At 52.0% G+C, this 12,927-nt stretch overlaps 1 protein-coding gene across 3 annotated transcripts; it reads left to right on the top strand.

Moving 5' to 3' along the window:
• Positions 1-734: 734 nt before the first annotated feature.
• Armc12 (armadillo repeat containing 12) lies at positions 735-12,124 on the top strand. 3 transcript variants are annotated; one of them, XM_057751884.1, is made up of 6 exons: positions 735-897; positions 1,762-1,907; positions 2,121-2,255; positions 11,050-11,223; positions 11,334-11,405; positions 11,822-12,124. In XM_057751884.1, the coding sequence occupies exons 1-6, from the start codon at positions 735-737 to the stop codon at positions 12,122-12,124; spliced, it is 993 nt and encodes a 330-aa protein (XP_057607867.1). The 3 variants fall into 3 exon arrangements, with proteins under 3 accessions (XP_057607867.1, XP_057607866.1, XP_057607865.1); XM_057751883.1 differs by having other exon boundaries at positions 11,792-12,124; XM_057751882.1 differs by having other exon boundaries at positions 735-978; positions 11,792-12,124.
• The last annotated feature ends 803 nt before the right edge of the window (positions 12,125-12,927 follow it).

Genomic DNA, 12,927 nt, shown 5'->3' with positions numbered 1-12,927 from the left:
GGGCAGTAGAGGCAGGAGGGTCAACCAAGGTCATCCTTAACAAAATAGTAAGAAGGAAGCCAGTCTGAGCTCGTGATACCGCATCTCAAAAACCTGAAAGCCAGGAGGTGGAGAGGCAGCTCAGGGGTAAAGAGCACTTGCTGCTCTTCCAGAGGACTCGAGTTTAGTTACCGGCACTCACAACTGGCCGCTCACAGCTGTAACTCCAGCTCCGGTAGATCCAGCGCTTTCTTCTGGACTCCTTGGGTACCATATGCATGCGTGTACGGCACACATACACATGCATAAAACACTGAAGCCGGGTGTGGTGTCACACACCTCTAACTCCAGCAAGGAGGGGCAGAGGCAGGTAGATCTCTGGGTTACACAATGAGACCCTGTCTACAAATAAATGATGGGAGATATAAAAACAGGCAGTGACGAGCCCATGGCCTTGCCATGCCGGGAAGTGCAGTCTCTGAGCCCCACTCAAGCCCCCCCACCTTCTACCTCCGGAGTCCCTGGCTTCATCTCTGCAGCCTCCGAAAGCTGAGTCCTCTCTGCTTGGAGGCTCTCTGGCCTCTTACTTCCCTGAGGGCCACCCTTAACCACATCAACTCCCGGATTTCCTTTGTTGCCTAGGCTTCAATTCTAGTACCCTGGTTCTCGGCCCTGCCAGGGTTCTGGTTCTGGAATGTTCTCTGCAGGTGCCTTGGGCCTAGCTCCCACCTAGACCACAGGGCAGCACTGAAGTCATGGGCAAGACCATTCCCCGGTGCCTGCAGCAACTGGACCTCCGCAAAAGTGTTGTGGGCCTAGCTACAGGCGCCGGGGCCATTTACCTGCTCTACAAGGCCATCAGGGCTGGCATAAAATGTCAGCCGCCCCTCTGCTCCAACTCACCCATCTGCATCGCCCGTGAGTGTCCGGTCCCTGGGGAGAGGGCTCTGCCCCAGGAGACACCTGCTCCTAAGGCCTCCCCTGGGGGAAGGCCCAAAGGTGACTCCTTCAAGCTGCTCTCTCCCTTCCTTCTCTCCTCAGCCTGCCTCAGTTTCCCTCCCCCTCCCCAGCACCTGAGGCAAGGCCCTGCTATAGAAGACAGTTGGGGGGTCCCTGAATAGCAGAACTCGTGGAGCTGGGTCCAAGGAATCACCCACTCTGGCTTCCTCCACTCCAGGTATTAGAAGTGGGATCAAGAGCTTTATCTGTCTTGCTCTCCCTCAGGACCTGGAGCCAGTGAAGGAAGGAAGAGCAGGGACTTTCTGCCCTAAGCTGCCCTAAGTACATTTTTATTTTATGTGTTAGGGCAGTTTACCTGTGTGGGTGTCTGTATACCACCTGTGTGAAATGCCCAGGGACTCCAGAAGAGGGTATCCGATTGATGGTTGTGAGCCACCATGTGGGTGTCAGGAACCGAGCCCCGGTCCTCTGGAAGAGCAGCCAGTGTCCTTAACCCCTGAGCCATCTCTCCATAGGGTACTTTTGTGCCATCAGAGAAAGGGTGACTTCTTGGAGATGGTTGGTTGTCATCTGCCGGGTGTCCGGCAAGCCTGTCACGGCTACACACCAGGAAGGTTGTGGTTGTGAACCAATGAGCAAGCCTCAGGACAGAGGGCACAGGAGTCATGGTCCTCGCGCAGAGCCCAGGCGGTGCTGTTAGTGCCTGAAGGACTGGGCACAGCGAAGCCTTCACTTTAGAGAAGCCTTTGCCCTTGGCTCCCTCCTCCCCTTCCCCCACTTCTGAGTCCATCTCCTGAACTGTGGGCCTGGGGTGCTGTCTAGGCCTGGCCATCGAGAGAGAGCGTCAGGGGCGGGACTCGGGAGAGATCCGAAGACTCCTCAACTCGCTGGAGTGCAAACAGGATGAATATGCCAAAAGCATGATCCTACACAGCATCACCCGTTGTGTGTATCTGCTGGAGGCTGAGGTGAGGAGAGGCGGGGTGGGGGCGTCCCCCCGGTCGTCAGTCTGCCCCCCCCCCCCCCCCCCCCGGCTCGCAGCTCACCCCTAACCCCAGGCAGTGTCCTTAGACCTGTCCCTCTGGCTGGTGGCGGCAGGGGGAGGTCTCAGAGACTTGGGAGACAGTGGTCCCAGGACACCCGCTTCTCCTGTCTCTCCCGGCTCTCCTCACATGCTCTAGGCCTCGGCTTGTACTACCGATGACATCAGCCTGGTGGGGGAGATGCTGGATGACAAGGACAACAGCGTCAAAATCCAAGCCCTGAATGCTCTTAAAGCTTTCTCTGGAATCAGGAAGTTCAGGCTCAAAATCCAGGTGAGCCTGTCCCCAGGGTCTGGGTCCTTCGATTTGCATAGGGTGAATGGTCGGGTCCTGTAAGTTTGTTTGGATCTGAGTTTCTAACCCAGAAACAAGCGAGGAGGTGGTGATCCGCCTCCTCATAGGCAGGCACACTCATCTGCACATACCTGAAAGACACTGGACACCCGCCCCACAAAGAGCAGAAAGCCCCTCTTATTCTTAGACACCAGCGCATAACACACAGGTGAGGCCTCTCATTTCAATGCTAGATTGTCTGCCTCCTGACAGGCTGGCTGTGCAGCTAGGGTCACCACACCTTCCCGCTTAGGCTGGAGAAGGAGCTGAAGGGACGTAGAAGTCACAGCTCCACACCAGCCAGACAGAAGAGAGGAGAATTAGGCCAAGGTCAGGAGAAAAGATGGGAGTTTGTTTTCCGCAGGCCAAACCCTATTGCTCAGTCTCTCGGGCACTCCCCTGTGTGGGAATGGCAACCCAGTGGCCACCAGCTGCCACCTCCCTCTGTGGCGCTTGGAGTGGGGCTGAAGATTCCTGTTCCCTAATCCTGGTTTAGTCTTTTGGGTGACCTAAGGGCTCACCACAGGGATGTTTAAAAAAGCAAACAGCAGCTGGGGACCCAGCTAGCTTAGCTGGGGGTGTCCTGGTCTCAGGACCCCAGAAGCCAGCAGAGGTGGAGGCAGGAGAATCAGGAGGTGAAGTCCATTCCAGGGTCTAGGGTCTGATGACTCAGAAAAACAAAACAAAACAAAACAAAACAACAACAACAAAAAGTAAATTCTAAAATATAAGGTCTTTGACCCCAAATTGCTTTCTAGCAAAATGTCTCTTCCCCACCAGTTAAAACTGGCTAAGGGCTGGGAGGGCAAACGTGCTGACCTGAGTTCGAAAACTGACCCCCAAAAGTCGTCCTCTGACCCCCTTGTGCAAGCCAGGGGGTGTCTTACACTCCAAGTCTTACATACACACAATAATCACATATTCTTTAAGAAGTAAAAAGTTAAATATTTAATTCACACTCACATATTAACTGTTTCCAAGACAGGGTTTCTCTGTGTAGCTCTGGCTGTCCTGGAACTCACTCTGTAGACCAGGCTGGCCTCGAACTCACAGAGATCCGCCTGCCTCTTCTTCCAAGTGCTGGGATTAAAGGCGTGCACCCTGCTGACAACATCTTTTGTGTGTGTGAGGCAGAAAGAATAACAATTCAAACAAAACCCAGGGCAAGGTGGCTCAGTAGGTAAGGGCACTTGCGTCTAAGTCTGACCACCTAAATTTTATTCCCAGGCCCCACACGGTGGAAGGAGAGAACCAGCTCCCAGAAGCTGTCCTCTGACCTCCACACGTGCTCACGCATGCAGCCCCTTCCCCAAATATGGCCAGCCCCAAGAGAAGAGGGAGACACAGTCCCCTGAAGCTAGACTTCCAGGCAGCTGTGAGTCACCTCTTTGCGAACAGAGCACTCTGGTGAACTTGAGTCCTCTGTGAGAATGGCAAGGGCTCATAACCTCTGAGCTACCTCTTCAGCCCCTGTACTTACTTCATATTCTAACTATAGAGTTCCTCCTCTACCCCCAAGATTCAGCCGTCTCTAATGCTAACGGATTTATTTAATCCATCTCTTAAAGTCTCCCAAGTCTGGACAGTTCCGATAGTGTTTGTAGGCGCACTCTACTCTGAGACTCGGCATAGACTCTTAGCTGTGAATGCCTGTAAAATCAAAAAGATGCTCCCAACATATAACCCCAGAGTGAACATTCCCATTCCAAAAGGGAGGAAGGGATAGTAGTGGATAAAGGAGGGATAGGAAAAAGCCCAGCAGGGTGGGCATTACATCCTGCAGCTCTGTGTTTGGTAGCTAAGGCCGTGGTGACACAGAGTACCATAGGTGCTTACGTAACCCCATCCCTAAGGTCTTGCATTTGCTGCTCTCTCTTGGGCTGGCTCCAGCCCGTCCATACCCACAGCTTTCCTCCTCAGCAGACAGCCCACATTCTTGGCATCCCGTATCGAAGAGTCTGCATTGCAGCCTTGTTTTCCCTCACAGCCGTGGGCACAACCCTCTTGGGGCTTCTGGAAGGGACCACAACTCTATAAACCCTCTGCCTGGCTTCTTGGGCTTTGGGCTTCTCTGTTTTCTGGAATCCTGGTGGAAGCATCTGTGACATCTTTGTACTGTGCATGCCTGCAAAGCCAGCCCACAGTTATGACGCCAAGTCCTGCTGCCAGCCTGGGCAGTAAGTGGCTAAGGCCACCTTGTATTGCAGCCACAGTGGCCTTTTTCTAGGTGGCCCTTTGTGAACAGAGCACTCTGGTGGCATTCTAGGAAGGTCTTACTAGTGAATCTCCAGTTCCGTACCCTGGAATGGGGTCTCACCTCAAATGTCCAGAAGTCACCATTTCCTATTGGCTGTTCACCTTTTCTTTAATGGTGTCAATCTCTTTAACAAGTACAGTCATTTTCTCTGCACTTTTAAATGTGCTCCTCTTATGTGTGCACAAATTGTGTGCGTTCAGATTCTTCTGCTTTGCTCTTTGTTCCCGGTTTTCACCGTGAGACTGGCTAACGGTAGTTCGCAGTCATCTGCCACCGTAACGGCACCGCAGCCTGAATGTTGTGCTGCCTCTGAAATCCCTCCACGAAATCAACAGGCCATTGCTTTCAAATTCAACCTCATTCAAAATTTCAAGGCCCAGGAAAAATCTAGACAAATTCTTTACCAAATGTGGAAGTCCTGTGGTCCAGTTCTCAACCCAATCCTCGTTCTCCACCTGAATCCTCGCAGATAGAGTCTGTGCTGTTTGGCGTCTATCAGCATTCATCATCCGCCAAGCTCCAGTTCCAGGGTTCTAGGGAGTTCCTAGCCTGTACCTCCAATCTTCTCCAAATTCCTCCTGCAAACAAGTTCCAGGGGCCTGAGAGCCACACCTTCGGGCTGTTAGCAACAGCCCCACTCCTGGTACCAATTTCCTTCACAGAGTTAACTTTGCAGCATTGCCACCCCAAGGGCGACAGAACACAAAGGGAGGAAATGATTAACTTGGCTCATGGTGTCAGCTCATCACAGGGGGCGCAGGGGAGGCGCGACAGCAGCTTGGCCCAGGGTGGTGGGAGCCTGTGATATGGGGGTATGTGTCATAGAATACCAGGAAGCAGAGAAAGACACAGGAACCAGAAGCAAGATGGACCCTTCAAAGACCTGCCTCTTGTGACCCACTTCTACCAGCGAGGCCCCACCTCCTAAGGATTCCACAGCCTCCTAAAATGGAGCTGCCAACTGGGAACAAGGATTCAAAACACGTGCCGGGGAGTGGAACATTTTGGTTTCAAACCATACATATACGGTCTGTAGTCTTGTGTGGTTTGCTTTCACACCCCCCCAAAACATTGAACAGACTAAGATTTATCCTCCCCTGGACATTTTATTTCCTTCTTCGGATAGTGGCCAATATTCAGTGGTCTGTTTTGTGGCCACCTTAGTGTTTGCCCACGGTTGGACGGTTGAGCTTTCCCTGGTTATTCCTGCACCTCCACTTGCCACGAGCATGCTGCGCACACCCTCCATGCCCTGGAGCATTGCCGTAGATTGGTCCGCAGGAGAGGGAGGGCTTGGTCCAAGGTGGTGTCCAGCGTTTCCACAGCGTTACCCTAGGATACAGTCCCATCAGGCCTGCCTGAACGGTCCTGTTGGCTCACCCTTCGTCAAGATTGGCATATTCCAAACTTTAACATTTCCGTCCTGGGTTAGCTTTTTTTTTTTTTTTTTTTTTTTTTTTGGTTTTTCGAGACAAGGTTTCTCTGTGGTTTTGTAGCCTGTCCTGGAACTAGCTCTTGTAGACCAGGCTGGTCTCGAACTCACAGAGATCCGCCTGCCTCTGCCTCCCGAGTGCTGGGATTAAAGGCGTGCGCCACCACCGCCCGGCTCCTGGGTTAGCTTTTATTATCAACTTGATAGAACCTCAGCTGAGAAGTCACCTCCCCCAGACTGCCCCGTGGGCAATTCTGTGAGACTGTCCTGACTGAGGATTGGTGTGCGCACCTGGCCACTGTGTGTGACACCATCATAGGCAGGTGCGCCTGGGCTCTAGAAGAAATTTAGCTAAACATGAATCAGTGAGCTAGCTTGAACACACCATTCCCCTGTGGTTCTTACAAAAAAAAAAAAAAAAGAACATTTATATGTATGAGTATTTGTCCCCTGGGATCTATGAGTGCTGTATCCATGCCTGGTGACTCAGACCAGAAGAGGAGCCAGATCCTGGCGTTGGAGTTATGGATGGTTGTGAGCCACCATGTAGGTGCTAGGAACCAAACCTGGGTCTCTGCAGGAGCAGCCAGGGCTCTTAGCTGCTGAGCCGTCTCCCTAGTCCCTCATAGTGGTCGTTGTAGGAGCAGTGGTAGGTAATAGTAGTCTTGTCTCCGGGCTGATAACCCTTCCCTCCCCCACATTCTTTCAGCCATGGTGTTAGTCACCGCCACACACACAGAAAAGGCAAACTAGAATTGTTTCTTACATGGAAAATATGCTTTCGAAACAAAAGCTTGGGCTGAGACATCATGGTACATTTCTGCAACCCTAGTGCTCAGGAGGTCTAAGGTCAGAGGATTGTGAGTTTGGGGCCGGCCTGGGGCTCTCGAGTTGAGAGTAATTTTAAAACAATAACGTTTTCTTGCGGTCTTCACTTGGTGGTGCTTCCCCCACCCACTCACGGAGCACAGCACCTTAGCTTCCTCTGTTGCCTGAAAGCTCTGGTCCTCCCAGGCCACCTCAAGCTGCTTCCATGAGAGAGCCTGTGGTTCCACCCAGCGGAGTTCACTTCCCGCAAGGAGCTGCAGCCGTGCGTGCGTGTTGCATGCGCCTCAGAGGATGGGTGCTCTCTGTATTGGGAAGGCGGAACACTTTCTATTTGGAAGGGCTTTCTAGGTCCCTGCAGTCTGCGGGTGGGGTTTGGGTGGGAGTTCCCCTGCTTCCTCAAGGCCAGCTATCACCAGATGTACTACCTAGGCCTGCTGGAGGGCCTCTATCCTAACCGCCCTACATTTTCAATCAGACCATGGTTTGCTCTTTTTTTGTTTGTTTTTTGAGACAGGGTTTCTCTGCAGCTTTGGAGCCTGTCCTGGAAATAGCTCTTGTAGACCAAGCTGGCCTCGAACTCAGAGATCCTCCTGCCTCTGCCTCCGGCGTGTGCCACCACCGCCAGGCTGTGCTCTTAGAAACTCTGAGCAGGAATGTGACATTGGCTGTGGGCCGTGCCTCCTTGCCCTAACCCCAGCCATTTAAAAGGAAGTTTCAGACCCTCTCTCTCCCTGTTCCTGCACCTCGTTCTTCCTTCTTTCTGAGGCCCTCCCCCAGACTTTCACCTGCCCTCCACTCCCAGAAGGCAGTGGGGCGGGCAGGGAATGCCTGCTTTCACAGGGACTTTGCCTCATTGCTGAAGGGCCAGCTTGGGCTTGTGTTGTTCGATATCTTAACCCTCACCACTCAAAATCCCTCTAGCCCTTGTCTGTTGACCCTGACTGGGGGGCACTGAATGGGGCAACGCTGGTCCTTGCGGGACATACACCCTAACGGGTGGGTCAGGGGCACAGTCAGGCTCACGGTGCCTCTGATGTGAGGCTTGAGGAGGAAATCAAGAAGGGGGAAGCGGCTTTATTCCCAGCATCCGGGAGGCAGAGGCAGGCGGATCTCTGAGTTTGAGGCCAGTCTGGTCCACAGAGTGAGTTCCAGGACAGCCAGGGTTACACTATGAGATTCCCTCTCAAGAGAGAAAAAGGGGAGTGGGTGAGGAAGGTCACGTGGGGGTGCAGTTTTGATGCGATCTTTTGTTACCTCTATGCTGAGGCTTTGTGACATCAAACACATGCTCTTTTAAAAAAAAGATACGGTGTGTGGATGTGGCCCCGTGGGCTGAGTGCAGGCCTAGCCTGGAGAAGCTGGGCTCTGCCCAGATCATAACTAGGTGCTGTTCTCATGCTCTAACCCCAGCACTCAGGAGCTAGGGCAAGGAGGTCAGGAGTTCAAGGTCACCCTCAGCTACAGAGCGTATTTGAGACCAGCCTGGGCTACAAGAGACCCCATTTTAAAACAGAAATAAACAACAACAAACCACATGTTTGATGACAGATGCATCAAGATTTCAAACCCAAGGTTGATGAAGGAGCACGGTGGTGCCAAACCTGACCACCTGAGATAGCCGGTTCCCACAGGCTGTCCTCTGACCTCTACTTATGCACCTCCCACCCAACCCTGTACACCACCTCACCACCATCCACACACAATCATAACCTTCAAAATTAAAAGCATAGCTAAAAATAAAAGTTAGCTGGTGGGTTGGAGAGATGGGTCAGAGGTTAAGAGCACTGGCTGCTCTTCCAGAGGACCTGAGTTCAATCCTCAGCATGGTATGGCTCACAGTCACCTATAACTGTAGTCCCATGGGATCTAATGCCCTTTTCCAGTATGCAGTCGTGAAGATGATACACTCATATACATAAATACATAAATCTTAAAGTTAGTTGATAACACCAAATGCTACAAAAATATAGCAAAACTAGGTGTCACCCACATTGCTGGTATGAATATAAAATGAGAAAACAGTCATTCTGGAAATTAGCTTAGTGATTTTTTTAAAATTTTCTTTTTGTTTTGTTTTGTTTTCCTGAGACAGGGTTTCTATGTGTGTCCCTGGCTGTCCCAGAACTAGTTCTGTAGACCAGGCAGGCCTCAAACTCATAAAGATCTGCCTGCCTCTGCCTCCTAAGGGCTGGGATTAAAGGCGTGCGCCATCACTGCCCGGCCAATTTAGTAGTCTCTTAAAACACTGAATACACATCTATCAACTGGTAGTTGCATTGCTCCTAGGTTTTTATCCCAGAGAAATGAAAACTTAAAGCCCATAGAAATGGTACATCAGCTGGCTGTGGTGGAGCACACCGGCAGGATTTGCGGAAGGAGGTGGAGACAAGAGGATCACAAATTCTAGGCCAACCTACGCTACACAATTTCTTCTGGGCAGTGATGGTGCACGACTTTAATCCCAGCACTTGGGAGGCAGAGGCAGGCACATCTCTGTGAGTTCAAGACCAACCTGGTCTACAAAGCGAGTTCCAGGACAGCTAGGACTGTTACATAGGCAAACCCTGTCTCAAAAAATAAAAAAAGAAAAAGAAAAAAGAAAAGGTGCACCATTATACATAGCAGCCTTATTTCAAATTGGCTCAAACTGAAAGCTACCAAAACATCTTTCAGGTTTTTTGAATCATCTTGGTTAAACTGTGGTATAATTTGAAGAAGGAAGGGAAGGAAAAAGGGGATGGGGTGTGTGGCTAGGGAGGACCTTCCAAGGTGACATTTCAGCAAAGCATGGCAGGTTGAGGGAACAGCCTGTGCGACTAGCTGGTATGCAAGGAACACCTCAGGGCCCTTTGTGGTGAGCCCCTCGCTGCTAACAAAGACAGGAAGGGAGGGCTGACGATCGGGAGACTGGAGCAGAGCCAGTGGGATGGTGACGAGCATCTCTAAGGATTTCAGCTTTTTACCTAGTGAGTGGCCGGTGCAGGGGAGAGAGGAGCAGCAGATCTAAGTCTTCAGGTGTTCTGAACCAAGATGCAGGGGGCAGGATGGAAGGTGGGGTACAGGACACCATTGCAGAAATCTGAGTCAGAGATGGGGGCTTGGAAGAAGATGGTAGAAGTGGGGATGGATAAGAAGCAGTTTGGTTTTACATAGGACTTTTTTTTTTTTAATATACAAACTTTTTTTTTTGATTGTGTGAATGTGTGAATCTGGGCATGCACATGCCAGGGCACAGTTGTGGAGGTCAGAGGTCACCCTGCAGAGGTCGGTTCTCTCCTTCCACCCTATGGAATGTGGAGATCAGATTCAGTTTGTCAGGCTTGGTAGCAAGCACTTTTGCCTGCTGAGCCAGCTCACTGGCCCTTTCGCTGTATTTTTAGAAATGATTGTTAGCGTGTGTACGTGTGCGTTGCGTGCATGTGTGTGTGTGTGTGTGCAGACAACAGCTTTGTGGAATTGGTTCTCTCTTTCCGCCTTATGTACATTTCAGGGTTTGAACTCAGGTCTGACACGCTTGTACCACAAGTACTTTACCCACTTCTCCCTAACCCCTTTTGCTGGTTTTGAAGATAAAACCAAAAAGATTTCTGAGGGATGGAAAAGGGAGAGAGGAGGGAGGGGAGGGATAGGGAGGGGAGAGGAGAAGAGAGAGAGAGAAAGAATTGGAGGGAGCTGGAGAGATGGCTCAGAGGTTAAGAGCATTGCCTGCTCTTCCAGAGGTCCTGAGTTCAATTCCCAGCAACCACATGGTGGCTCACAACCATCTGTAATGAGGTCTGGTGCCCTCTTCTGGCCGGCATACATACATACAGAATATTGTATACATAATAAATAAATAAATAAATAAATAATAAATAAAAGAATTGGAGGATGCTGCAAGTTGGGGCTGGGAAGGAATGTGAGACCGGTGGACAGGACCAAGGAAGCAGGTTTGGGGTAGGGAGAAAGTAGGGTTAACGGGTGGGGTGGGTTAGTGACCTTACCAAAGGGGTGAAGCGGAGAAGAGAGCGTTGGGCAGAAGGCTTAGGAAGACTGAGAGGGAGACTAGCAAGGGGAAATCCACATGAGGCGGGCCTGGCTGACCAAGGCATGCGGTGCTTCCCGTTCAAGGTAGGGAGCATTGTCTACTGGGTCCCCGGTGGCCAGTGAAGGGTGACATGGAGCATGGTGCGTCAGGGAGGTCGCCATATGAAAGCAGACCCTTCTCTCCACCCCAGGAACATTCCATCAAGGTGCTGGAGCTGATCTCGACCATCTGGGACACGGAGCTGCATGTGGCTGGCCTTCGCCTCCTCAACAACCTCCCGCTCCCTGACTACGTGCACCCACAGCTGCGGCGGGTGATGCCCGCCCTGATGGAGATCATGCAGTCGGACTATGTCCTGGCACAGGTGCCTGCCCATCAGGGCCGCGGAGCAGCGCCTAGAGGGAAGAGCAGAGGTTCAAGCCTCCCCTGCTGAGGCCCAGACCCACCGGCCTTCTCCTGCTCTTCCTTATTCAGGTACAAGCTGTCCGCCTGCTGAGTTACCTGGCGCAGAAGAATGACCTTCTCTATGACATTCTCAACTGTCAGGTGAAAAAAGATGGAGAGGGGCTGATGGGACGCCGATGTGGGTGTTGGGAGGATTGTGTTCACTGGGTAGATTTTTTTAAATTATTTTTTAATGTGCATGGGTGTTTGCATGTGTGTGTCTGTGCATCACCTGTGTACAGTGCCTGTGGAAGCCAACAGAGGGCGTTAGCACTCCTGGAACTGGAGCTACAGAGTGTTGTGAGCCACCCATGTGTGGGTGCTGAGAATCCACTAGTGGTTCTCTGCCAGGGAAGTCAGAGCTCTTAATGGCCAAGCCCCTCTCTCCAGCCTCATATACTGAGTCTTAAAATTAATCTCAGGAAACCACTCGAGTGCGGATTTTAGAACAGGCCGGAGCTCACGGTTCTCTCCCGCCCCCAACACAGGTGCACTCCAACTTCCTGAACCTCTTCCAGTCCTCACAGCCGGGGAGTCTGCTGTTGGAGGTGCTGGTGTTTGCCGAGCGGCTGAGTGAGGGCCGGAACTCAGGCCACTACCGAGCTGTGAAGTGGCATTACAACGAGCAGTCCCTGCACGAAGCCCTCTTTGGGGATGAGTCCAGACTGGCCGACCGACTGCTCTCCCTGGTCATCCACCCCGAGGAGGAAGTCCAGATTCAGGCCTGCAAAGTCATAGTCAGCTTGCAGTGTCCCCAGGACTTGGGGTCCCGACCCTCAGCCTGCCGTCCCAGCCATTCCTACTTTAAAAACGGGGAGTAACGTTAAGGAGAACCAATAAATGCATACGGGGGGGAAGGTGAGGCTTCTGGAAGCAAGCGTCTGTCCGTGGCCTCCCAGGGTCACCAGGACCCCCGCCTAGGCCATGGCACAGCAAGGGCGAGTCTCCCAAAGGCACCCCACTTTTGTGTTTGGGAGACTGAAACCCTCCTTCTGTTGCTGCTCTTCAAATCTGTTTTTCTTTTCCTGTTTTTTGTGTGGTGTGTGTGTGTGTGTGTGCATGTGTCCAGGCATGTGAGCACATGTGCGTGTTTGTGTACATGTGTGTGCTTGTGCAGGTGGAGGCTTGACCTCCTCCACCTTGTTCACCGAGGTGGGGTGTCTCAGTCAAGCCCGCTCACAGCCAGTTCATCTGGGGGACCCATCTCCCTCTGTCTCTGCCTTCAAGGCTGGAAGATGGGGCAGCCACTCTGCCCACTGGCATTTGCTTGGGTTCTGAGGACTCTGGACTCCAGTTCTCACTTTGATTCCCCAAGTCATCTCCCAGACGCCTTTTAAAACCTGAATGTGAAGCCCATCCTTTCCCGGGGAGACGTAGGTGCTGCGGTGTGTGTGTGCATGCGTGTGTGTCTCTGTGTGTAACTGGAACTACAGTGAGAGGTGGTTGTGAATAATCATTCAGGTGCTGGGAACCCAGGTCCTCTGCAAGAGCATCAAGTACTCCTAACCACTGAGCCATCCCTCCAGTCCTCCAGCTGGGTTTAAGAATCTCCCCCGAGTCCCTCCTATCGGGAATGGTGTGATCTTTTAGGGTGTGGGCTGTTGTGGGAGGTGCCTGTGTGGGA

The sequence above is a fragment of the Chionomys nivalis genome, chromosome 19, assembly GCF_950005125.1.
Source record: "Chionomys nivalis chromosome 19, mChiNiv1.1, whole genome shotgun sequence".
NCBI classification, from domain to species: domain Eukaryota; kingdom Metazoa; phylum Chordata; class Mammalia; order Rodentia; family Cricetidae; genus Chionomys; species Chionomys nivalis.
Note: the sequence above shows the minus strand (reverse complement) of the source record. Positions and strands in the feature narration are given on the sequence as shown.

Coding starts and splice junctions, on each gene's coding strand:
- Armc12 (XM_057751882.1), top strand. CDS start 735: ATGGGCAAGACCATTCCCCGGTGCCTGCAGCAACTGGACCTCCGCAAA. Junction 979..1,761: donor CCCTGGGGGAAGGCCCAAAG/GTGACTCCTTCA, acceptor GGTGCTGTCTAG/GCCTGGCCATCGAGAGAGAG. Junction 2,256..11,049: donor AGTTCAGGCTCAAAATCCAG/GTGAGCCTGTCC, acceptor TCTCCACCCCAG/GAACATTCCATCAAGGTGCT.